This window comes from Nycticebus coucang, chromosome 12, assembly GCF_027406575.1.
Source record: "Nycticebus coucang isolate mNycCou1 chromosome 12, mNycCou1.pri, whole genome shotgun sequence".
NCBI lineage: Eukaryota > Metazoa > Chordata > Mammalia > Primates > Lorisidae > Nycticebus > Nycticebus coucang.
Window position 1 is genome coordinate 79,146,429 of NC_069791.1, and position 26,894 is coordinate 79,173,322.

General features: G+C 45.5%; 1 protein-coding gene across 5 annotated transcripts in view; it reads right to left on the minus strand.

Moving 5' to 3' along the window:
- Positions 1 to 26,894, minus strand: part of CALN1 (calneuron 1) — a 625,091-nt gene that overhangs the window by 110,395 nt on the left and 487,802 nt on the right. For 3 of the 5 annotated variants that reach the window (XM_053556330.1, XM_053556326.1, XM_053556327.1), the window contains exons 5-6: positions 23,262 to 23,418; positions 1,445 to 9,049 (exon numbers count right to left, since the gene is read on the minus strand). In XM_053556330.1, the coding sequence (XP_053412305.1) occupies positions 8,922 to 9,049; positions 23,262 to 23,418 (285 nt within the window). In that variant the 3' untranslated portion in view covers positions 1,445 to 8,921. Of the gene's footprint in view, positions 1 to 1,444; positions 9,050 to 23,261; positions 23,419 to 26,894 lie in introns of those variants that run through there. The other 2 variants (XM_053556329.1, XM_053556328.1) reach the window with 1 other exon arrangement.

The following is a 26,894-nucleotide window of genomic DNA, read 5'->3' on the forward strand; positions in this document are numbered from 1 at the left end:
ATGGACCCTGCCAGGACCCAGGGTTGCATAGCAGGGAATTTGGGGCACGGCTGTTCCCTCTGCTCGGCCATTGTCCAGTGACTGAAGCCTGGGTGTCCTGAGTGTAAAATCAGGGTGTGCGACAGCAGGCCTTGGGTCCTTGGCAACCAAGACACCCATCATTTGTCACTCGAAGCCAAGATCCTTGCTATGGGTAGAACGGCCAGCTGTGTCAGAATTCACGAACACAGCTTTCAAATTGTGCATGTGGCTGGACCACAAATATTTATCTAAAAGGAAAGCTTTTGAAATTCCTTTATCTTCAAGATTATGGAAAAACATTCCAGTGGGACTCAAAGGTACATTCACATCTTAAGGGAGAGGTGACCTTTTTTCTTTTTAACCTTGAATATTATCTGATTTGGGCCAATGATGGGCAATGAGCCCTCAGGCTTCATTGTCTTTTTCTCCGCGTGTCGGGGTCAGAGATGCTGAGTTCTGTTGTCAGTCCCCTGGTGAACGGTTTATTGTGCAGGAAACTCCTGGGGTGAGTAGCCTTGGAGAATGAATATTCATAAGTAACTACCGGGTTATAATAAAAAATCTTAAAACTACAGATCAGAGCAGATAAAAATCTAATTCATTAATTCACTGGAATTTGCCAGAGGCTCCCTTTAACAGAAAGAAAAGTGTGCTTTATGCCTAGAACATTCTATTTTTAGGATTGTTAAGAAACAAATGCTTAATGATTTTACCTCCTATGTCACCCTTAAGAAGGCATGTAAAATACAACATTGAGAATATGGTTCCCTAAAAGACTTTGTGAGAATATACACAATTATAAACTTTGATTTTTGGCTAAGGACAAGCCATTTGGAAAAATGTGTCATGTTTAAGAAGCGAAGAAAATACGAGATGCTTCATGGGGCTCGGAGAGAGGAGGCCAAAGTTTTGGTTTAAATTCGGGCTGGATCTTAGCTAATGCCCTTAGTCAAGTTGCTTAAATTTTTTGGTACCTTCTGTTTCCTTATTTATACAAGGGAATAGATGTCTTTTTCTCTCCCCAAGAAGCTCAAATAACATTAAAAATTCCAAAAGCATAAGTGAAAGCTGTGCAGTGCCTGAATGCTAATGTTGGGAAGAATCTGGCCAAAGGATTGTCAAAAGGACGACACCATTAGCTTAGGCGTCTGCAAAGTTTTTTGAATTATAATGTCTGTTCCTCGGCCAGAAGATGTTTCATGTTTCTTACCATATGTTCCACAGTCCACTTCTTTCCCTTTATGCCAATCATTTCTCTTCCGGGTCCCATCACACAACCAGATTCCCCCACGGCCTCCTCACCTGCTGTTTCTTGGTGACACCGACCTGTCAACTGAACAGATCTGCTGCCCTTCCAGGTCACAGCAATGACTCTCCTGACCCATTTGCAAATCAAGTCACAGATAATGAACTCAATCTCTCATCAAAAGGAAAAAAGAAAGAACTTTTATTTTTTCTATTGCATAAATAATGGTAAATTAGACTCTTTTTTATACAGATTATATATTTACAGACAAGTTTGGTTAAAGAAAACATCTGGTTAATATGGCAGTCAGTTTTTCTTTATACACTAAGATAACAAGTAATAATATATACTTCATTTGATCAATACGTTGCATGCCAAGTTAATTTATAGTAATATTTACATTTTATATAAAGATTTTTCTTTTGACTAGTCTGCTGACTCTCTCACATCATGTAATAGCAGAAATCATCAACTAATACTGAATGAAAACAGAAAGGAATGTGAATGAGGTACATGGGAAGATTGTGATCCAGGAATTCAGTATTTGTGGCCCATTCTGGGTATAAGAGCTGCCGAACTCTAACTGTCCTGGCCATAATAATCCTCAGCTGTGCTTCTATTTACACCCAGCGTGTTGGGGGCAAGGATTCCAGTCATTTACTGCTGTGCTTTGAGAAACAACTCACAAGTGAAGTCTAATGACCTCTAGGATCACAGTGACCCTCCCACATCCACCCAATAGATGAGAGTTTGTCAACCCACTGCCCAACTGGACTTTCTGAGTCTGATTTCCCTCCAAAGGCTTTGCTTTGGTTAGTCCTTGGAGACATACCTTCTTCCTGGATTCAGAATTGGGGAACAAAACCTAACCTCACTAAGAAGACTTTCCAGGACTCCTGAATGCTGATTTTCAGGTAAGAAAGATGGGATTTCCTTTGATTTTCCTTAGAAAGAGCTGAGAGACACTGGCTTGTGCCAGTCTTCTCCAAGAGCATAGAGGGTCCTTTTGTTTGGGCCAATCTAGGTCTTTCCAAAGAAGAACAAGGCTTGCTATCAAAACAATGACTGAGACATCAGTCTACTTTAGGAAGAAAGGAAAAAACCAGAACCTAGGGTTTTATGTTGGCATGGGGCAGAAGGGCTGGAGATTCCTGTGGGTCCTGCAGCCACTCCCCTCCTGCTCTCTGCCCCTGGTTGCGGGTAGTCACACCTAAAGCATCCACCTGTTCTCAGCATCACTCATCCTCCATCTAAAGGGCGACCGCAGGTGGCTGGTCTCCAGGACTGTTAATCTAATTTCTGACAATCATCAGAGATCACGACTCTCTTCCTTCTTGGGTGATACAAATAATTAACAAATCGCTATCAACCTAGTATATTGGAACTGCTGTTGCAGTGGCCAGACAATAAAGAAAGAAAGCAGTGACTGGAAATTGTGCTCTTTAATCAGTAGCTTTCGGTTAGGCTTTTTCAGATGGCGAAACGAGCATCTTTTCTTGGAATCTGGCTCTGTTTCATCTGCTTTACTCATGAGTTCTCAGTCATGTGACCTCTGGCGAAGTGACTGAATCCCTTTATTTTCACACTGGCTGAGACAAGGACACAAAGCCCATCTTTCATGCTCCCTTGAATCAGCAAGTCCGTGAGGAATAAACAACACCTTTTGCCTGCAAGGCACGACACATTTACCATAGACCCATTTGCGTTGTTTCATTTATAGACAATGGACACCAAAAGAGATACTTTAATCACAACTGTCTCTTGGGACCTGTGTTTAAAAAAAAAAAAAAGCTGCCGGTCCTTCATGCAATTCGTGGGGGAAACGGGGACCCTCTCAGTAGTGAACATTCATTCTGATTTGTTTCACACCAATAGGATGTCACAATGGAAGAGTTCTTTCCGTTTCCCTTTCCTCTGGCTTTAGAGATGAGAGACCTGAAGGCCAGGAGGGAAGTGTAACCCGGCTGCTGCCCTTCTGCCTTTGCTCTTCCCAGCTGGTAGAACTGACCACACTTCAGGTCCTCTGCTCCGCTCTCCTGGCCTCAGTTCAACAGGTCCGAGCGCCCCAGGAGAGGCATTCTGCACTTGACAGATGTCGGCATCCTCCATGGAAATGCACAGAGCATGTCATGTGGACCAGACTGACAGGCAGCCCCATGGTGCTCAATCCCCTGCATGTTTCCAAAGTAGGCCAGCTGTCCAGGGAAGACATTCAGAGACCAGCATCTGCAGCCCTTTAAAAACCTCTTTCTCTCTCTCAGATCCAAGGATGGAGCAGAATCACAGTTGAGCTTTGCATTCCCTGGATTATTCCTTCCTAGTTAGCCTGCTCTTCCATCCCCCTGGAACATCCCAGCATCTGCATCCTTTTCACCTGGACAGTAACTTCTGACAGCATGAGAAGCACTGGTTTGAAAGCCAACCCATCACGCCTGAGGAAAAGAGGCCAATGAGACCATGCCCAGCATAGTTCAACTGACACACTGCCCACAGTAGGGTAGGGGACAAGGGACAGGGCAAGTTTTACCAGTTTTGAAGGGCTGTCTTTGTGGGACCGGAAAAACCCGATTCTGATTTCAAGTCAACGGAATCAAATTAATTCTGCCTTGAAGCCTTTTGGAGCATTATTCTAATGTCTCTTTGAGGCCCTATGAAGAGGGTCACAAACCAATATTAAGTAGAAACCAGAGCTGTCAAAATGACCATGAGCATTGCAATGAGCATACAACACTAAGAGAAATGCTTGGCTGGTTGGTGCACTTGACCTCCTTCCTCCAAATCAACTGTCATTGGCAAGGCCACAAAACGGAGGACAGTCCCCTGAGTGACTCAGTCAAAGCAAGGATGAAGTGAAGCTGAACAGTTCTGACACTTAAATTATCATGGTGACCAGGTCCGTAAGTAGCAACCCCAATCCTCTTTTATTTTGCCATTGCTTTAAATAATTCAAATCGAAAACCCTAGCTGCTGAATAATGCTTCTACTCTATTTCAAATAGATTTTTCCCTTCTAGAGGAGCTGAACAATCAGGTGGTGAGGGAAAATGGCTTTGGCAAGGCCTTCAGGTAAGGACTCTTAGGTCCCTGGGGATCTCTGAAAGGCCGACGAATGTTCTAATCTGAAGTCATTTCAGAAGGATGTTCTTTAGATATTGCAGCTCTGCAGTCCTCCTGTGTATGTGTTGAAGTCTAGAAGCTTAATCTCAGTTCATCTGCATCATCACAGCCCTTCCTTGTGGGGGGCTTCTAGACACTCCATGCATCTTGGTGGCATAGGGTGAAAATCACGATTACATGAGCCTTTGGAGAAATAGTGCAGTAATGACCCAATATGGTTTAAGACCTCCAGTTGGGAAAAGCCAAGCTCAGCAGCTTCCTCGAGGAGGGAGAACAAAGGGGACAGCTGAAATGGGGTGTCAGGGCCACGCAGCCACATTCGGCCAAGCCAGCCCAACCCAGGGAGTTGTCCTTGGTGGTCACACCCTTCATTTTCTGGCTCTTCCCTCAGAAGGTCCCAGGGAGGCTGCTAGCTACAGGCTAAGAACAACGTGCAAATCTTTGATTTACGACCTGAGTCTGGACTTAAGCCCAGTAGGAAGCATTTGAAATAAAAGATAAATTTTTCTCTCCCAGTTCTTAGATATATAACTTTATGATTCTGTGGATGGGAGGTTGGAAGGGGTATTATTATCAAAATGATCTGCCCATCTTTCATAGGTTCTTCTGGAGAGTCATAAGATAGTAGACCATCTGTTATGTAAAATCTGAGATAGGAGCAGGTATCAAGAAAGAAGATACCTTCTGTACACACCTTGTTCTCTGCAAATAAAATACCTGGACACTTCTGAAAGCACTGGGCTTGCCTAAGATCACATGTAAACCTCTGTTCACTGAAGTTCACATTTCTGGCTTGTGGGGAAGCTTCTTAACATCTAAACAGATGCTTTTAAAGATTGAAAGCTTAAAATATTGTTTGCCTTCTAGATGACATTTCTGCCTATTTGCCTAGATTAAAGGGTCCTTGCTCTGGGCCTTAGCAGGTAGGCCCAGGGGTGGGGAGGGGAAGATACCACTGTACTTACAGGTAGCTCTAGCTCCTATTCTCCTGAGTAAATAGAAGGACAAGTTCAAACATAAGAGAAAAAGGAAGAAAAACCACCCAGGTTCTGTGGGGGTAATTTCTCCTCCCAGCAGGATGTGGCTACAGGGAGTGAGGTTGCAATCAGGCAGAACTAGAGTGTTCTTTAAGAAAATGTTCCCTATTTTTGTGTGCCTTGGCAAACTCAGGGTGGAATGCAAGGGTTGCCATGGCAACCCCCCCCCCACTTTTTTTTAACAGATTGGTCACGTGGGACCCACGCACATTCTGGAAGTAACTGCTAATAGTTCTGATGCTGGGTCCTGTTTAGAGGCTCTGTGTACATCTGGAATATGGGGAGATAGCGTCTTTGGGGGTCAATGGAGCCAGGGCCTACTTCCCTTTCTCTCCCAACTAAAATGTCTCTGACTCCCTGATCATTGCTTTGTTGTCTAGGGGTCATCTGCTCTTGTAGCAAGAATGAGCTAGGCTGGTTTGCCAATCACTCAGTCACTCCATGGCTGGTAGCCTGTGTTGCTGTCTCCTAAGTCTATCACCTGGGAAGACAGAGAGGGGGTTGGGCTCCTCCCTCTCAGTTCCTACAGTGGTCACCTCTAGCTGGGGTCACATGGCACACCTCAGGCATGGGAGATCTGGACTTTCTGGAACTTTCCATCATGACCATCACAGTCACTGTGGTGGGGATACTGGCTGACCTGGGACCCCAGGCATAATATTTGTGTGAGCAGGGCAGGGAGTGGGATGCCTGATGAAGAAACCTTCCATATATCCAAGACAAACTGTCTAAGCAAAGGAACTGGGGTGTGAGTCACAGGGACAAACTCTGAGCTCCCAAAGTCTAATGAATGCTAGTAGCCCAGGGCTATCTCCCCACGCTGTGGCCTTTAGCCCCTGGGTGTCATGTGGGAGGTTACCAGGGTGGGAGCTTAACTCCTAAGCTGTCAAAGAGAATTCTGTGGTTTCCTTCTTGCATCACCCAGAGGAATACATTCTCCTAGATTTTCTCCTGGGTAGGATGGGCTAGCTTCCAGGTCACTGCAAGAGAGGAAAGGGGTCATCTTTAGGGAAGGGATGCTGACATTTATAGAAATTAAGCTGTCGGTACCTCTCCAGAAGTCATTTCATCCTCACCCTACAGGTGGCTAATCTATCTGCTGATAAAATCTAACACCCCCGCCCCCATCCTTTGGGCTCTCTGTTCTCTAGTAAGAGGCAGAAAACTTGCATAAAAATCAGCCTTTGAAGAAATCCTCATTTTCTGCCCTGAAGGCTAGCCTTGGCTGCAGTATTGCAATCCGCTGTCATGGGGCAGGACTCCTTGAAGAATCATCCCTGGATTTCTATCCAGTCTACTTAGGGTCTTGCATCCTTGTCTCCAGGAGGATGTGGTTTAGTGGTTACCTAAAGACAGGGCAGCATGACCCTGCACATTCTGCTATGCCCTCCCATCCATGTCCAGCCAGGAGAGGGCAAACTGCCCTGGGCTGAAAGGAAGGATGAAGTCGTCTGATATATTAGTATTCTGCATATGGAACTGCTCTGCTTTAGGGTTCTGATCCTAAAGGGCCTGTGGGGAGTCAGCCGAGGGTAGTGATAGAAGGGGCAGGCATGCAGTGTGCAAGGTGGCTGGTGGCTGGACAGGTGAAGGGGAAAGGCAGGCTGCTATCTTACTTGCTGGACTCCAGGACATTTTACAGAGAGGCGCTCAATCCGCTGGGCTCCAGGGAGCTTACATCTGCTTCCTCCTCCACACTATGGCTCAAACCCTAGTTTTTATCTGTGCTCATCAGGAATATTCTGATTCTCCCAAGGAGGGAGGGAAAACTTCTACAGCTGCCTCCAAGCTGTTGCTGGAGGCATGTACAGAGGTGGATTAGAAGACCCTAATCAGAGACCGGGGTGCTCCAAGTCTGAGGAGGCAGTAGGGAGAAAGCTGCAAGGGAAGAAGGGCTTCGGGAGGAGATCAAGAACACGCACCACACCAAAAAGCCTACCCACTGCATTGAGACAGGAAAGTTTCTGGTGCCTCCTACTGGGAGAAAAGGGGGGAAAGGACAAGGGCAAACACGTGTAGCTTTAACATGTAATCAAAAGAAACAGGAGCGAGACAATTCCATTACAGAAATAAAGACCTGAGCTTGGAAAAGAACGAGGGGAGAGATTATATCTAGAGATTACTGGCTAGTCGGACTATGCAAGCTTGAATCAACAGTGGTGGCTGATGTGGCATCTAGGAAAAACTCTGGAAATGACAGACTTGAAATGGCGTTGCATCCCTTCCCCAGGCAGGAGTAAATTACCTGTCCTGTTGGCTAAGCTCACCGACATCTTTTCCCCTGCTCTTTCTTGTGAAAATGAGTCAGTCGCAGAATCGGAATGCCAGAAGATATTACGTAAAATACAGTAGTTTGATCTTTCCATCTTTCTGCTTTGGATTTGATTTCTCCTTTTCGGCTGGGGAAGACTGACTAACAGAGCAAATTCCAAGATGAAGGCAAGGTGAGGTGCACGAGCACCCCAACTTACAGAGGTTGTCTGGCGCAGAGATGCAGTAGGTATCCCGGCCTCCAGATGGCTGGGTATGGGCTGCTTACACCTCACTACCAGTCTCCATCCTCCTCTCCCCCAACCTGCTTCACCCCTGCCCCAGAGAAGCAGGGATGAGTGTGGGAGGGAAGACAAGCTTATATCAGGTGTAAGCAATTAGGGAAGAATGACATCACACATGAAGAAGCCAAATATATATGTCTGTCTATGTGTCTACGTTATACCGATGCCCACGGTTATGCTTCTCTTTTTTTCTAATGGCAGCGCAGGTGGCAAAGCTGGGAGGAAGGCTCTCTGCAGATTCCAAAATGCTGGTGCGGGATGGGCTCTAGGAACTGAAAGCCAAGTGCGGAGAGCTCCCCAGCTCTTGCCAACAGGAGTCCTGTAGAAAAGGCAGTAAAACGGAAGCAGAGGGGGTGCAGCTGCAAACCACCAGGGGCTGCACCCCACTTAATGGCTTTCCCCTCATGCCTTGGGGGTGGAGGGCCTGCAATAGGTAGAAGAAGGAAGCCAGGGTGAGATGAAGGTCCCCCCTCTTCTGTGGCAACCCAGAAGTGAGCCTCTGGGAACTGAGGGTTGGCCCCAGTGGGCAATCTCCTGTTGCCCCCTGGGTTGAAAGAATGGGGTATGGAGGCGACAGGTGTTCACACCTTTATCTCTTGCTCTCTCACCATTACCCCGGGATGGCTGCTGGAATTCCGACATGAAGATGAAGTTTTTCTTTAGAGTTACTACTGGTGGTTGAAGCAAAAAATCGGAACTCCTGGCTATTTATTGCATTAGGAAACAAAACCATTAAAGCGTTGAAGACAGCCCTTTTGTGTCCCTGCCAAGGAGATGAAGTTGATTTGCAACCCCAGTTGCGCTTCAAGCTTGGGTGCTTCCCGGAACTGTAGCGTGGTCTGCGCGTCCACCCGTCCGTAGGTCCGCGTCTGCTGTGTGCAGGGAGAGTCCGCCCGCAGGGCGCGCACGTGCGCCGGGCAGCAGCGCGGCGTGGCCGCGGGAGCAGCTACTCCATCCCGCTCCGGAGGATCTGATTGGCCGCGATCAGCATGACGCTGATGATGAAGGCCATGGCGAAGGCGCATATGAGGCTCTTCCGCACGCAGGTCTGCCTGTTCTGCTTCTGGGAGTGCACTGGGGTGGGGGGTGAGGAGCACAGGGCAAGAACACGTGGGGGAGAAGTAGGGAGGACGGGGTGAGAGAAGAGAGAAAGGACACAGTGAGACAGGTGGCACCTCTTCCCAACTCTAGCCGAGTCCTGCAGGATGACACCAGTCAAGTAGACGGGCACTTACAGGGATCCGTCCCAGAGACAGCACATCATGTCTGCTGGTAAAATGTATGAAACGGGAAAAATTCTATCACAAAAACCATGCCCGATGTGACGTTCGGAGTAAGGCATAAACTTCTTGATATAATAGAACTAGAGTGACTTTCGGAGCCTGGAAATAGAGAACATTCCAGGGTAAGTTTCATAAAAACATCTTTCTGACATTGCTCTGTCCACTTCTGCAGCTGATACTGACAGACCAAGGTCAGGCTCTTCTCTGCACTGTCCTTCCAGGAGGGGGGCAACTTACCTTTCCCTGGATTGTTCTTGGGTGGCCCTTAGTCAGAAAGACCCTACTTCAGATACACATAGGGTGGTTCTAGAGTGGGGTCCTGGGACAACCAGTATCCCCAGTCACCCGGAGGTTATTAAAAATGCATATTCTTGGCCAGGCCCTACCCCAGATTTTCTAAATCAGACTCCCTGCAGGTGGGGCCCCAGACCAGTGTCTAACAAGCCCCCCATGTGATCTTCGGCTTTGCCAAAGTTTGAGATGTGGGGACCACGGGCTCTGTGGGCAGCGCTGATATGCAGACAGGGAGGCATAAAACCCTCTCAGATATTCTGGGGCAGGGGTTTCTGCCCGCAGATCCTCCCTGTGGGTCCGCAGGGGTTTAGTTCTCTTATACCTTCTCTTGTGCCAAGTCTTGCATCTTCATTCTTATAAGGCCCATGAGAAACCATGAGTAGATCTCAATCTAAAGGCACGAATTGGGTTACTAATATGGACCAGAAATAGGAACGCTGAAGTAACAAGAGAGAAAAGTGTTGATGAAACACGTAGAGATGGAGCAAGTGTTGGGGAACGGCTGTAAAGAGATGTTCCCAAGTGTTGCTTCTTGGAAGGGAACCTGCGCTCTCCTCGGAGCTTCTTTCCTTTCTCCTCCCTCCTGCTCTGTCCTGCACAGGCCTTTCCTGGGCACCTGATTCATCACTTGGCCTGCAGAAGGTACTAGTGCCCTAGAAGCAAGCAGGAAGCCACCCACTCCAGAGCTACTCAGCACCAGCACCATCTGAGAGTTTGATAGGAATGGGATTCTTAGCCCTAAGGCAGAATTACTGCATCAGATCTCTAGTATGGGGGCCAGGAATCTGTGTTGTGATAAGCACGGCAAGTGATTAGGCAACGTCTGGGCCCCACTCCAGAGTTTCTGATTCAGTAAGCCTTGGCGGAGTTGCTGGGGACGTGAGAAGAGTATGTGTGTATCTCTGTGTGTGTTGGGGACATTAGGTCTGGGGAGTTGAAGATGACTCTTTAGATTTAGCTATTACAGAAGATTGTCCAAAAAATAAATAAATAAAGGTCGAGGTAGTATCCATATGCTTTTTTAAAGCAGTGGTCACAGTGTTTTTGGCACCAGGAACTGGTTTCATGGAAGACAATTTTTTTCACCCATGGGGATGGAGGGGGATAGTGGAGGAGGTGGAAGGCAGAGCTTAGGCAGTGATGAGAGTGATGGGGAACAGCTGTAAATATAGACGAAGCTGCTGTGCTGGAGCACTCTGTGCTCAGCCCCTGGTGTGCAGCCCATTTCTAAGTTTCATAGAAGAGGGGCAGGAGAGGGCAGGCAGGGCTCTGCAGCCCAGGAGTTTGGGACACTTGCTTTAAAGAATGCAGAAAAAATTCAATCTCAAGTACCTCTTTCCCTTGACATTAAGTGGCTCCTCCAAACCTGGGGACATAACAGGGAAGAAGTAGGAAGCTGGCCATGTTCCCAAAGGCAAACAGAGCTTTCCCTGAGAGAAGGGGCCCAAAGAGCTTGTCACAGGCCCTCTAAAAATCACTTAGAGCAGGAAAGTTTCTCCAGGAAGCCACACCTCACAGATAGCCAGCCTCCCCAACCCGCTACAGCCCCACTGCAGCCTCTCCCCCCACCACCCCGCAACACGGTGCTTGTTGATTATTTCCGCCATCATCTCTCAGGCCTGGCCTTGTTATCTTTAATCCTCCTGCATCCTCTGAACTCCTGCTTCCCTTGGGTGATTTAAAGTATCCGTGGCCTAGTTCTCTACTTGCTGATTGGGTGCAGGTCTTAGAATCCTATAATTTCTTACCTGGAGGAAGAAAATATCCTGGGTGCGGAGATGGGCCTCCTCCTGGGAGGAGGCAAATGTAAAAAGATGCCAACTCTCAGGAAGGAGAAAGGAGGTGGCGTTTGAGAAGGAAAGGACCGAAGCAGAAAATAAGATGAGGATGTGGAAGTATCGAATCATAACACTTGCTGGCTCATTTATTCTGGGAAGCTTCTCAGCTCAGAAATGCTTCTGACAGCAGTCCTGTACCATTCCATCCCAGGAGCTGATGGGAAGCTTTAGAAGAATTGTGTGACTGGGGTGAGGGAGAAAGTTTTTGCCAGAGCCCTCCTTTGTGAAGGTCACTCAGAAAACAAGGTTACAGGCAAATGGATTAGTCCCCAGGAGAGTGGCTGCAACTTTGATCTAAAAATCCCTCAAAGCAGTGCGAGGGGAGAGATGAGGAACAAGAAAGCCCCGGAGAATCCAGACTCATGTTCTGCAGGCAAAGAGGAGCATCTGGCTCCTTAGGTGGTCAGGGTAGCTCAGGAACAGCCTTTAATTTCAGCCTGTAATTCAGACCCTGCGCCTTGATGAGAGTTTTACACAGAGTTCTGACATCACCATAAATTGTGTGGCTAAATAAAAAGTAATGGGTTTGGAGCCAGACCAAAACCTGAATCATGATTATCCCACACATTAGCTGTGTTACCTTGAGCAGGCTAATTTCCCTGGGACTCAATTTCCTCATCTTTAAAATAGGGGCAGTAAGATCTATCTCATTGTGAGGATTGAGGGCATAGGAAAATACTGGAAAATTGTGCCTAACAAGTGCTATTTTTTGTATAAACTTAAAAAAAAATCCTATTTCCTTACTGAACACTTGCCTCAGTGGGCTGAGTACTACTATATTACAACTTTTTTTTTTTGGGGGGGGTAGTTTGTGTGCAGAAATTGCGCAGTGGCAAAGCTGGGTGCGGAGGCTCATGCCTATAATCCTAGCACTCTGGGAGGCCAAGGTGGGTGGATTGCCTGAGCTCAGGAGTTCGAGACCAGCCTGAGCAAGAGTGAGACCCTGTCTCTACTAAAAATAGAAAATCTAGCCAGGTGTTGTGCTGGGTGCCTGTAATCCCAGCTACTTGGGAGGCTAAGGCAAGAGGATTGCTTGAACCCAAGAGTTGGAGGTTGCTGTGAGCTATGACGTCACAACACCCTACCCAGGGTGACTGAGTGAGACTCTGTCTTAAAAAAAAAAAAAAGAAAAGAAATTGCATAGTGGCAGATCTCATGTGTGCTGAAAGTACAGTTTTCATTTCATAGATGAGGAGCCTGAAGCTCTGAGAAGTGGAGTCAAAGGTCATTTGAGAAAGGGTGAAGGATGGGTTTTGAGCCGAGGGTGTACTGTAATAACCACGTTCAAAATTAGTGTGCAAATTCTTCTTTTTTTTTATAGTCTCACCTTGTTGCTCAGGCTGGAGCACAGTGGCAAAATCATAGCTCACTGCTGTAACTTTGAAATCCTGGGCTCAAGCAATAATCCCATCTCAGCCTCCCAGATAGCTGGGACTTGGGACCACAGGCAAGTGCTACCTACCATACCTGGGTAATTAAAAGAATCTTTTTGTAGAGGTCTCGTTATATTGCCTAGGCTGGTCTCAAACTCCTCCTGCTGAGGCCTCCAAAAATGCTGGGATTATAGGTATCTCGCTGTACCTGGCCCATAAACTCTTCTTGATCTGGTTAGTAATAGAAAGATCCAAAGAAGATGCGCTTCAAACACTTAGTGTGGTTGACAAAAGTATGGCCAAGCTCTAAGTCGTATGTTTCCAGATAATCATTTAAGGCCTGTCCTTGGCTATCATGTATTCTTGTCGCTCTATATTTCTGTATATTTATTTATTTTTGGTATCTATTCTTTGTTTCCCCAAGAAGACTACAGGTCAGCCTGGGATAAATAAAGATCCCAAGATCTGATGACTTCTCCTAATCACCACTTAGGAGGTCTGAACAGGTGATTGAATTCTCTGAGCCTCAGTTTCTCTCCCTGAAAAAGGAGCTGCTCTGCTCATTTCAAGAATTATTTCCTCTTCAAAGTGAAAGCTATTCACTACTCTAGAAATGCAAGATTTTGTTCTTGCATCCCCCGAGGGCAGGAGGAAATGCTGCTGTTTTTTCTTCAGGTTCTTTTCAGTTTCTACCACTGGGCTGAACACAGCTCAGATGTTCCCAGAACTTGGTTCCTTCCCTGATTCATTCATTGTGAGCAGCAGCTAGAGACTCTTTTCTAAAGTAGTACTTAGTCTGTGTCCCCACTCCCTGCTACCTGCGGTGCTGGGAGAAGCCTTTTCAGCTCCTGCACTCAACATGGAAGACTATGGCACACCCTTGCTCACCTTGATGGAAGGGCAACGCAAACCTGACTTTCCAACTACAAGGTTTCTTCTGAGTGTCCTGTTCTCTAAGGGCCTGCCGCCTCCTTTCATTTGTTTTCTTGTAATGGTCTAGTTTTTACTTGGCTTTTTTTTATTTTTGAGACAGAGTCTCAAGCTGTCACCCTGGATAGAGTGCTGTGGTGTCATAGCTAATAGCAACCTCCAACTCTTGGGCTCAAGCGATCCTCTTGCCTCAGTTTTTCTATTTTTAGTAGAGATGGGGGTCTTGCTCTTGCTCAGGCTGGTCTGGAACTCCTGAGGTCAGGCAATCCACCCACCTTGGCCTCCCAGAGTGCTAGGATTACAGGTGTGACCCACCGCAGCCAGCAATGGTCTAATTTTTAATATTAATTTAATTTTAACTGAGATATAGCTCACATACCACAACATTCACCCTTGTAGAGCATCTAATTCAGGAGCATTTAGCACATTCACAAGGGTGTGTGACCATCACTACCGCCTAATTCCACATTTTCATCCCCCTAAATAGAAACTCCACATATGTTGGAGGTTATTCCTCATTCCCTTCTCCCCAGCCCAGGCAAACACTAATTAAACTTTTTTTTTTTTTTTTTTTTGCAGTTTTTGGCCGGGCCTGGGTTTGAACCCAACACCTCTGGTATATGGGTCCGGTGCCCCACCCCTTTGAGCCACAGGCGCTGCCCACACTAATTAACTTTTTGTCTCTATGGATTTGCCTATTCTGGACCTTTCATCTGAATGGGATCATAGCCAATGTGGCCCTTGATGTCTGGCTTCTTTCACTTAGCATCATTTTGCAAGATCCCTGATGTTATGTGTAACATGTATCAGTACTTTGTTCCTTTTTATGAATGAGTAATACTCCATGTATGGACATATCATTTTGCTTATCCATTCATCAGGTGGTGGACATCTGGGTTGTTTCCATTTGGGAGTTGTTATAAATAATGGTGCTGTGAACTTTCACACACAAGTTTATGTGTGAACATACTGTTTTTAATTCTCCTAGGAGTTGAATTGGGGGTCCTATGGTGACTTGCGGATCTTACCAGACATGTCACGTGGCTGGCGATCTTTTCTATGTTCTTCCCACTAGGACTTGAGTGTTCTTTCCAGCACCATAGTCAACATAGGAGGAGCCCAGGAAGTATTTGGGGATGAAGCATGGGTTGGGAGGCTGCGGCAGAGGACAAGGGAGTGGGGTTTCCTGTTTTTCTGAAAGCTCATTAACAAGCTCCGTGCATGACAGACTTGTGGCTGCTTTCGTGGGACTTGGGTTTGCAATTTCTAGTGACTGACTGACTCCTTCCTCTCCTTATTTTCACAGTGATTCAGACTGCTCCACTCACAAATGATAGTTAATGGCTCTTAGATTTTCTCCTGGAGACAGTAGTCTACGCAGACTTTGTCACTGAGCAGAGGGGTGACTCTGGATAACATGGGTTCATAATCCCTCTGGCTTCTGTCTCGACGATTGGGAACTGTGCTGCATGTCTTCACGGACACCAGGACCCAAATGACAGAGATCAGAATTGTTCCAATTCTGGAATGAGGAATAACCTCCAATAACCTCCAACATATGTGGACACGGGAGTCCTTCTGCAGGTCAGCCATGGAGCAGTGGATCAGAAGTGATATTTCTGGTGGGGACTTGGGGTCTTAGGAATGTTTAAAAACAAAACAGTACCAATCCCAGCACAAGGGATTCTCCCACTAAGCTGGGGCTACCAGGTCTGGGTGCTGGTATTGCTTTGTGATCCTTCCAGGTCTAATATTTTATGATTATATGAAATTGGCTATAAACATAACCTAAAATGGAACTAGTTAATAGCTTCAAAGGAGAATTTTCTATATATCAATAACAGCAGAAATGCCCAGGCACCCATATGACCTGATGATAAACATGGAAGATGGGGCTTCTATGGGAACAAGACTGACCTTGGTATATTCTATGATGCTCTGCTGAGTGGATGAAGGGTCACTTTGTGGGCACGGAAGCTGCCCATTTGCCACCATAAAATATCCTTCCTCTCATCCTAGGATTGCTGGACCCCAGACAGCTGTGTCTTACTTTGAGGGTCTTATCAGGGACCCTCAGTGGAGTGCCCAGGCATTATTTTGGGTTTTCCATAACTTCTTCCCCTTGCCTTGATAACAAAATTTGTCTTTTATTGTTGGGATCTGCCCCACTCCATCCAGTGGAGGCCAGGCCAGCCCATGACTTCACCTTTTCTGTCATCACAAACTAGACTAGTGAAGTATGGTTCCCAAAAGTAACTTGGTCCAGGGTACGCACAGGTGCCAAGCTGGTTTGATCAGAACTCCTTTTTAGAACGGAGATAAATCATGAGAAAGGGCATCCCATCACTTCACAAAGAGAGAGACTGTCCAAGATTGAAGCCAAAGAGGAGGAAAAGATAGACAGAGTGTCAGGGAGAGAGCAGGGAAGAAAAAGCAGGAGAGAGGAGTTTGCCTGGGCTCTTTTAGGTCCAGGTCACCCGAAGTTCATCCTCTTAACTCCCCTATTATTTGAGCTAAAGCCTTTTAGTTTAAGGGAGTCTGGGTTGGGTTTCTCATGCTTGCAACCAAAGAGTTTTGACAAATACCCTTAATAATGCCACTATTGGCAATGACTTGACTTTGGGAGTGAATGTGTCAAGAGAAAACTCCAATCCTATACATCTGGTCCCTGCCCCATGAAGATGTGATGTTCCAGCAACAATATGTCCTCAGCAATGTCTCTAGGTGAAAAAATAACAAGAAGATAGCTTGGGCTGCTTTTGTTATCATTTGTTTGTTTTCAGTGCTTACTCATGTGTCAGCTTTGTACTAAAAATATATATATACACATTTTTTATTAATGCAATCATGGGGTACCATACACTGTTTTTTTTTTTTTTCTTGAGACAGAGCCTCAAGTTGTCACCCTGGGAAGAGTGCCGTGGCATCACAGCTCACAGCAACCTCCAACTCCTGGGCTTAAGTGATTCTCTTGCCTCAGCCTCCCAAGTAGCTGGGACTACAGGCGCCCGCCACAACACCTGGCTAGTTTTGGGTTGCAGCCGTCATTGTTGTTTGGCAGCCCGAGCTGGATTTGAACCCGCCAGTTCAGGTGTACGTGACTGGCGCCTTAGCCACTTGAGCCACAGGTGCTGAGCTCATACACTGGTTTTATATACCATCTGACATATTTTCATTGCACTGGTTAACATAGCTTTCCTGGTATTTTCTTAGTTATTGTGTTGAGACATTTACACTCTACATGCAGTAAATCCCACATGTTCCCTTGTAAGATGCACCATAGGTGTGATCCCACCAATCACCCTCTCTCCACCCATCCTCCCCCCTCTCCTCCCTCTCCCCCTTCCCCATATTCTTAGGTTATAACTGGGTTATAGCTTTCATATGAAAGCCATAAATTAGTTTCATAGTAGGGCTGAGTACATTGGATACTTTTTATTCTATTCTTGAGATACTTTACTAAGAAGAATATGTTCCAGCTCCATCCATGTAAACATGAAAGAGGTAAAGTCTTTCTTTAAGGCTGCATAATATTCCATGGTGTACATATACCACAATTTATTAATCCATTCGTGGATTGATGGGCACTTGGGGTTTTTCCATGACTTAGCAATTATGAATTGGGCTGCAATAAACATTCTGGTACAAATATCTTTGTTATAATGTGATTTTTCATCTTCTGGGTATATACCTACTAAATATAGTCATGTATGACCTTGTCTGATTCTCATAACAACTGAATGAGGTAGGTCATCTCATGATTCCCACTGCTGGGATGACATGAACGAGGAGGCTCTCAATATTTATTTAAGTGCCTTACTAAAGAGAGCATGTGGAGGCAGGATTTTAAGTCAGGCTTGTCCTGAAAGCAGAGCTGGGGCACTTAATCAGCCCTGTCTTTGTGTGTTTATTGAAGACAGCTCTCCGGGTCTCTACCTCATGCCTCAGAATCTCATTACTCCTTAAAAACTTTCCTAGAGGTTTGCTGTGAAGAATCCCCAAACAGAAGAAAAGTTTTGTCTGAAGTCTCAGTTCTCTTTGAAAACTCTTTCCTATTTCACCACTGACTACTGACCTCAGTTCCACCTTAACTTCCTGCATCCACCCAAGGAGAAAGGTTTTATTTCAGGAAGGGCACAGCACAGGCGAGCTGGGAGCAGAGAATATTAAGTGATGTATTATGCCCTTTTCATTTGAATGGGCACAAGATACTCATTGTGCACGGCCAGGTGATGTTCTCCTCATCCAGGTGTGCATTTGATGGCCCCATAGGAGTGCTGTGATGTCCGCGGGGATGACCAAGCTGGAGACCTTGGACTTGGCCACAAAAGCAAAAGTCCTTCTGACCATCTACTGAGCTAAGTTTTTATATTTAGATACGACTATCATTGTTCAATCCATGCATTGGATAAGTGAGGAAAAGGAGTCTCAGAGAGGCTAAATAACATTTCCAAGGCCATACATCTAGTTAGCACAGAGCTGGGAACTGAACCTCACAGCCACAGTGAGATATCCGGGGCCCCCTGGCCTGTGCTGGTCTCCTCCCTTGACATGCGTTCCTCTTGTCCGTCACGTGGAAGCCCTGAGTGACTCACAGCGTCTCTGGCATGTCTTTCACAGAAACTATTTATTCCCCAGTTGATGATTTTGCTTTCCTTCCCTCTCCCGTGCATGTTGTCAGAATGTCTAGAAAAATCTGACAGCTGGTATTCCATTTAGGGACAACACTTGGGGGATGTGTCTCGAGAGGGCTCACACGCAGATCTTGCTGCACTTCTACTCGACTTCCAAATATAATATGATTTCATTGGCAGGGAGATGGAAAATGAGTAAGGATGATGGGGTGCCTGCCGTTTTATATGAAGTGTCTGACATGCCTAAGTCGGGTATGTGACCCAGGGTGACAAATGAAGAGGCTTTGGTAGGCAGACCCATGTCCAAATCCTTCACCGCTATTTGACTTTGGACAAATTACTTTACCTTGCTGAGCCTCAGTTTCCTCATCTGTCCCACAGGGACAGTAGAACTTAATCTCCCAGAGCCACGCTGAGGGGTCATTCCCATAGGCTGACAAGTGACCAGCACTTGCCAGACGCACTGGACAATTTTCCTGCACCCTTCTTCCCAGACTATGTATCAGTATGGGGTAAGCAGTAAACATATTTAAGGGAAACACTATCAAGGTTAATATATTGTTAATATATTGTAATAAGGACCTGGTGACAGGCAGATAAATGATTCAACCACAAGACCAGTAAATCCCACATATGCCAGCAACTAGAACCAAATAATAGAAATGTGTCCCTCAGTGTCACTGAGCTTATTTTCTACAGAAACAACACGCCTGCTGATTAAAAGTGATGGAACTGAAGCAAAACATCTTAACATTCTCTTATTTTGCACGGATGGCACTAAACTAAACTCTGGGTAGACACATACTCTACTGTCTTAAGTAGATTTGGCGGTAGATACTCATCTGGTTATTTTCCCAAATAATTAGGAGACAAAGGTTGACAACTAACACGGAAGTACCTCGAGCATGATCTGTCTTAATGAAGGGATTCAGAAATATCTGAGGGGCTGTGAGTGCCTGAAAGTCAGAATTCAGTGGGTGAAATGACCTCATGGGCTCCTAGCAGTGTGTCGGCACAGGGTCAGCACCTGGCTCCAACTGGATGCCTCCCATCTGGAAGCCAGATGTGAATGAAGGGAGGGCCACTGAGGAAGCCCTGAGTCATGTTCATCTGGTCTCCTGCCCGCCTTTATAAGGATGTCTATAGGGGACTTGTTTTAGGGGGCTAGGAAAATGGTTTCTATATATGATGTCAGCTCCTGATTTGGGGTTTTCTGAAGAAGTCAGGAAATCTTGCCTTCCATCTAGCATGGAGTTTTATCTTATTTCCTCTTATCTTTTTCTTGGAAGAAAATGGAAAAGTTGCTGCTTGCCTAGGACTTCAGGGGCCAGCCTCTCATAAAGACACTGGCAGACTGGCACGTGGAGGGGATGTGTGTGTGTGTGTCTGTGGTTTGTGTTCACCTAAAAATCAAGCAAGGGGCAGCGCCTGTGGCTCAAAGGGGTAGGGCGCCGGCCCCATATGCTAGAGATGGCGGGTTCAAACCCAGCCCTGGCCAAAAACTGAAAAAAAAAAAAATCAAGCAAGTAAAGGTAACAGAATCAAACCCAAATAAATAAAAACTAAAAGGAGGATCCCATCAAAGACCTGTCCCATCAAGGGGGCCATATCCTTTGGGCTCCTGGCCTAATATCTTTTCTTAATTCTTCATTCTTCAGGTAGAATAAAGAGAATAATCTTGTCTTATTTTTCTCATGTAGAAGTCATAATCAATAATTTCCCAAGTTAATGAAGAGAATCTGAAAACCCCTTAAAAGAAAAAGTATTGGACCCAAGATTTAGAAAACTTGAAAAGTAGAATTACTGCCATGAAATCCTGCTGATGGCACGGGCACATCCTCTCATTAATTTCTAATCGACTCCATATCACGTGCCGCCCACAGCAGCATTTCCAAACCTTTTCCACATTCCAGCATCATAATCCTGACTCCCAGCTTTGCTTAGCTCCATGCCATCTGATACGGGCTTCTTTAAATTCCAATTTTGCCACAAGATGTTTGTTTCTTTGCCCACACCCTTCCTGGCTCAGAGGCAGAAATGTCCTTCCACCTCCTGATGGCAAAGACCTTCTCCTGCACCTTGGGTTTTTCTTCTTTGCGCTGAATCCTTCCTCTTAGACCAAATGGGGCAGGATTTTCAAACCCCATGGGTCACCCAGCTGAGGCCGGAGCACCCAGCTTTATGGGTGAGCCTCTTGGCATGGTGACCTGCCTGCTCTGATGAGGATGGGAGGGAGGAGCTTCCAGGGGTGGAGGTGGGGCTCTGGGGGCAAGGGGCAAAGTCCTGCTCACTCTCTTCACTTTCATCGGATTGGTGATTTGGGCTTATGAGGAAGCTTCAATTTGAAAAGAGGTCCATCCCATAAATGAAATTAAGGAAATCACTTTGTTCCTTCGCAGTTAGATGCTGGATTCACCAAGACTTGGGATGGAACAAGCAGACAGCACAGGAGGGGGATTCCAAGGTGTGGAGAGGCTGTGGCCTAGGTGGCCGCAACAGGCATGCAGTGTGGGGTATAGGAAGGAAGGCAGGGAAGAAGTGACAGTTTGGGGGAGATGGGAAGGCCCCAAAGGGCTTGAGGCTCAGAGGAGAAGATTTAGGAGGCAGAAGCCATGATAGGAGGGAGAGTTTCAAAATCCCAGCAGATCTCTGTCAGGGGGGCAGTGGCTGTGGCAGCAAGATGGAAGTAAGGCGGCCAAGGTCAGCTTAGGGTCTGTGATGGACTCCTTCAGTCCCAGGATGTGAGGCTGGGGGACTCAGGGACCTGTGTACTCATCTCTTCCTAGACACCTTTGCCCAAAGTACAATTGGGGAAGCGCTTTTCTGAACATGGGCAGTGGTGCGTGTGTGTGCACAAGTGTACACACATACACTCCTGCAGGCATTAAATATATGCACCTAAGACTTCCATCATAGCCAAGACTGGAAATTAAATCTAAATCTTAAATCTAAACACAGCCAATGAGCTTGCATTTGGGGCCAATGAGCACAAATATAGTATTTTTTAAAATTTCTCTCACTTGACAATATGCAAAAGGCCTCATGTATTCAAGGTCACAGAGGTCATGCAAGAAAGCCATGTGCTAATTACAAAATAATGTTTCTTTTCTTAAATAAGATAAGGAATTTTAAGCCACTTGGTATAGTGCCTGGAACTTACTAATATCCTCCCCCAAATGGCAGCAGTTGACAATGGCATGTGTATTAATCATTGAAGCAGACCCAGTAAGACTTCTATTGGAAGTCCCTTTGTCAGGCATTTATTTTATTAATATATGAGCTTTTGAAAAATGAAAAGGCATTGCTTAGAATTTAGATTATTTCCCAGTGTAGTCTGACCTTTCCCACATTACTAAAACATGTGACATTTCTCTGAACAAAGGCTCTTGTGGAAAATGAGATGATGCACAGAAATGTCCTTTCACACCCATCTTGAGAGCTGCTCACCAGCAGTCTGGGGCCGGAGCCCTACGTGTGGTTGGTGAATGAGCACCCATCTCATCACCAGGAGTGTGAGGGGGCTAGGGAACTAGGAAGGCAGGCCTGCTGTTTTCCCAAGTTTCAATCAAACCCCTGTCCTCCTTACTCCTCCTCACCCTGCCAAGTTCCCTATGTGGCCTGCTGGAAATGGCATTGGCTAAGACCATCCCATTCTGTCCTTATGTCATCAGTACAGATCCAATTTGAAATACAGTTATGATGCCCCAGCCCTGTTGTCACAGAGGGAGACCAAGGCAGCTTCTGGAGAGACCATAACAGGGTTTTGTTTGATGCACATAGATTTTTTTTTGAACAGTTTAAATTTGGATGGTTTTGGAAGGAGCCACTGTTCTCTACTTTGCCCTGGTTATCACTATTTCCCCTTGTTTGTAACCTTGGCGTATAAGCCATGTCAGACTGGGCTAATGGGAACCCAGATCTGAATGAACCGTCCTGACACCTGGGACCAGCTTAGCACCGAGCAGCCCTCCTGCCATGCTGCTCGCTGGCTCCAAGGCAACAGCTCTGAGACTAAGGAACCAAATTTCTGCTGTCTATATCACAATCTTACCAACTGTGTATACTGACTTGTTTCAATGTTCAGAAGAAAGGAAAGAAAAAAATAGTTGGACCTCCTAAAGAAGTGTCAGCACTGAACAAAAATGTTGCTGATAGTCTGCTCTGATGTTTTAATGTAATTAATTTCTTCCCCCTGTACATCAAAGCTGTGAAAACAGCTCTGATTTACAAAGTGGAAAGACAGATTAAATTATTTAGCTTACCAGGCACTCTCGACTGATAGGAGATAAGGTAAGCTTTTTTTTTTTTTTTTTTCCTTTCCTCAAGTTTTCTTTCATGAGCCCAAGGAAAAATGGTATTTGATAGATCTCTTTTTTTGGCTCCAGGAGAACCTTCTTTCTTCTGCAACCACTTGGTGAAGGCCATGAAACAACTTTGCCCCTGGTGAGTGCGTTTGGGAACACAGAGGTCAGTCATTCATTCTTAAGGATTCTGTGCGGGAGGTGTAAGTATCCTGATGTTCACAAATGAGGAAACACAGGGAAGGCATACCCCCTCGCCAAGGTCACACAGTTAAACCAATGGACTTGATCTGAGTTTGCCAGCAGCCAAAGCAGGCTCTTTGCACGGCCTCATGCACTCCTCAGTAAGGAAAGGCAAATACCACAAAACCACACAGCCAACCACAGACCTCAGAGAGCATTAGAGGAGGGACAGGGTAGATGGAGGTTCTGCAAAAATGCAGCATTTAGGGGCAAAACAGAATGAAAAGAATCTATCATATCTTTGCAAAAGGGATCTTTTAACCTCAGGGCTGGCTTTTAGCTTTGACACAGACCACTCAGCCCAGGAAAGCCTAGACACATTTTCATATGGAAAGTCCTGTGCATCGGCCTATCCTAGACTGGGGAGAGGGTGGAAGCAGGGACACCTACCTCCTTCAAACTCTGTCTGGCAGTTCCCCGAGGTCTCATTCAGGCTTTCTTCCTCATTGATGATGATGTTCTCAATGTCCTTCATCGTTAGATGGTCCCGGAAGGCGTGATAGAGAATGTGCTTCAACTCTTCCAGAGTTATCCTTTGCATGTCAAACTGTGAAGAGAAAGAGCAGTGAGATGGTTGTGGGCATGTGGGGATAAGAAGTAGGCTTGGGCCTGACTGGCAAGCCCAGCAGCTCCTCTGCAGAAACTTGTCTCAGTTTTTTGGGATATCAGATGAGCAGTTTTCCATCCTGTTCCGCTCCGAGCATTCTTGTGAACTTGCAGGGACTTACTGGGAATACAGTGAGTGGAACATATCCCCCTCAATTTAGACTCCTGCAGGAAAAAAAATGCCACCTGCTAGTCTGGTTTCCTACTCACCCAGCCATCTGCTGTTAACCCTCCACATCTCATGTCCTTTCGTGTGGTGTCACTCTTCATACAATGCATACGTTTCTAAAAATTGGATAATCTACCCAGAAACCAGCAATTCCCATCTTGCTTTGAGTATACATCTTGTTCTAACAAGATAAAACACGAATGCAACGCCATGTGTATGAAGAAGAGCTGCTGAAGGGGAGGTGGAGAATTCCCCACTGTGTCCTTCCCCTCCCAGAGGCAGGATTTGCTTTCTGTGATACCACTTTATCCACTAAGAGAGACGCTAAGGAGAAAGCAACAAAAGTTACCTAAGGCTCCAGGGTTCCCGGCCTGACTGGCCTGGCTCCTAAGGCTCTAAGTAAAACAACACTCTTGTTAAACTCCCTAAACACTCAGCTATGGGGGAGCAAACTGTTAGACCCCCCAACACCGATTCACAGTCCAGACCCCTCAACTCTGAATGGACAGAGGACTAGCCCAGACCTTCTTTTTTCTACTAAGCAACTCCAGACCTTGAGCAGGTGCAGCCAGCTCATAAAGGCTGTGTACTGCCAACTGTCTTTGTGTCCTATAGTTCACCTTTGGGGGTAAAGAGCCAAATTCCACCTCATTTTAAGGCTAATACTCTCCCCGATGTGAACATGTATAGTACATCTGCTTACTCACTGCGCATGTGCTCAGCTCCCCTCATAAATATGTATAGCTTCCCTCCCCAACCCCGCTGAATATGCACGATCTAATGTGTAATGCGGCCGTTGTGAGGTATAAATCAAGCCTGACCTGTGCCTCTTTGTTTTTATTTATTTTTTTTTATTAAATCATAGCTGTGTACATTAGTATGATCATGGGGCACCATACACTTGGTTCATAGACCGTTTGACACATTTTCATCACACTAGTTAACATAGCCTTCCTGGCGTTTTCTTAGTTATTTTGACCTGTGCCTCTTTGAAGAGAACACCTTCAGTCTGCTCTGGAGACTATCTCCTCCCAGTTTGCAAATTGATAAGGCCAACAAAGCTCTCCTTTCTACTATTTAGTCATCCTGATGGCCCTGTGGATGGCATTTCGCACTCCATTTATGTCCAGTTTGGTCAAATCACTTTTATGGCCAATGAAATCTGAATAGAAGTCACATATACCACATTCAACTAAGAGCTCTTAGAGTGCGGTGACTCTGCTGGGAGAATAGTGTGCCCCAGACAGGGGCTGTTCCTGCCGCCTGTATCCCAGAATGAGAATCAAGTAGAGAACGGCTGTGCCCATCCCCTAAAGGACAAGGCCTACAAGGAACAAACACTCTGTGTTATTAACAACCATAAAGGCTTTGGGCTTATTTGCTGCCACAGCAGGACTTAGACTACTGTTGTCTAAGCCAAAAAGAGAGAAATTAGTATACAGATATTAAATTATCACACAGACTCTGTGTGCATCTTTTATGCATCAATTAAAAAAAAAAAAAGAAATTAGTCTGTAGAAGTGAGAGGCTACCGTAACAGAAATTCTAAAATGTGATGGACTGGTTCCAGAGGCAGGCAGTGGAGAATGAAAATTGTTACTGGTGGTGGAAAAGTGGCAAGCCACATTATCCCAAAGCAAAACATTTGGTAAAACTATTGCCTGTGATAACTTAGAGGGCAGATACATACACAGGGTGACCATAAAGTTCATGTCCAATTTAAAACTGCACACGAAATTTATGGCCACTCTGTGTGTATGCATGTATGTGTATACACACGCACACACACACAGAGACACACACACACACATATATATATTGAACAAATCTGTCGCGTTACTTACAAAAAGTTTGGGGACTAGCATCTTCTGGTTGTAGGCAATTGCATCTAACAGGGTACTACAAGGAAGAGATGAGCTCAGAAAAAATTAGTTGGTTTGCAAACTAGGAATAAAAACAACCCAGAAATTCCTGGCCATGCAGGGCTGAAAGAAGCAATTGTTTTTCATTTTTGACTAGAAAGAGACAGAATTAAGAAATGCTTTATGCAGGGCTCTAAAAACAAATCAGTGCCCCTTGTTAAAACCTCTGAATATGTTAAGTGACTCTCTCTGGAAGCCTGTTATTAAGTTTAGAGAGAGGTAAGTCTCAAAAATGATTGTGGATATAGCTATTAGCATAAACTGATTGCAGTCAGATCAAAAAAAAATATATATATGACTAAGTTCTTGAGAGAGCTGTACTGGTGGAGAGCCAACTGCCTTGGATTAAAAGACACTATAACTATTCAAAACTTAAAATGATCCTTTGGGCGCCAGCAATTACGAGGATAGGCTACCCAGGCCTCAAGAAGTGTATATTATCCAGTGCTCTCCCAGAGGGTGAAGCTGGGAATTCTGGACAACAATGAAATCTGGAGCAATTTCCAGGAAGCAGAACCAGGGTCTAATCAAGGAACATTCCTCACCCCAAGGTCTATCAGGATTTCAGAATTGCTCTGAGCCACCGACTGCTATGTGTCTCCTAGCTTTGCTTTCTGGATAGGCAAGTTTTGGGTGGTTGATCTGACCCTGGTCCACCATCGCTATGTTAAATAAGTGTGTGTGTGTGTGTGTGTGTGTGTGGTGGGGGGTAATTGGTCTCTTTTAGTTCCTATTTCTCTAGATCAAGAAGAGCCACATCTAAGAGTACATCATGAGATTCTAATCTTGAGTTTGCTGTGATTGGATGGGACTTGTGGGGTGTCTCCCTGTGGAAAGGATGAGTATATTTTGTGGCTTAAGGCAGAAAAACAAATATTTATGAACAAGAGTGTGGACCGTAACAAGTTACATTCTTTTCCATGACAGCTGATGCTTAAGCAACATGGGTTTGAACTGCATGGGTCCATTTATTAATATTTCTTCTGCCTCTGTCACCCCTGAGATAATAAGACCAATCCTTCCTCTTCCTCAGCTTTCTCAGTGTGAAGATGATGAGGCTGAAGACCATTGTGATGATCCACCTGCACTTAATGAATAGTAAACATATTTTGTCTTCCTTATGATTTTCTTAGTGATCTTTTCTCTAGCTTACTTTATTGTAAGAATACAGTACATATAACATACAAAGTATTAATCAACTGCTTTTGTTATTGGTAAGGCTCTCGGTCAACAATAGGCTACTAGCAGTTACCTTTTGGGGGAGTCAGAAGTTACATGCAGGTTTTCAACTGTACTTCTAACCCCACCTCTGCTAAAGGATCAACT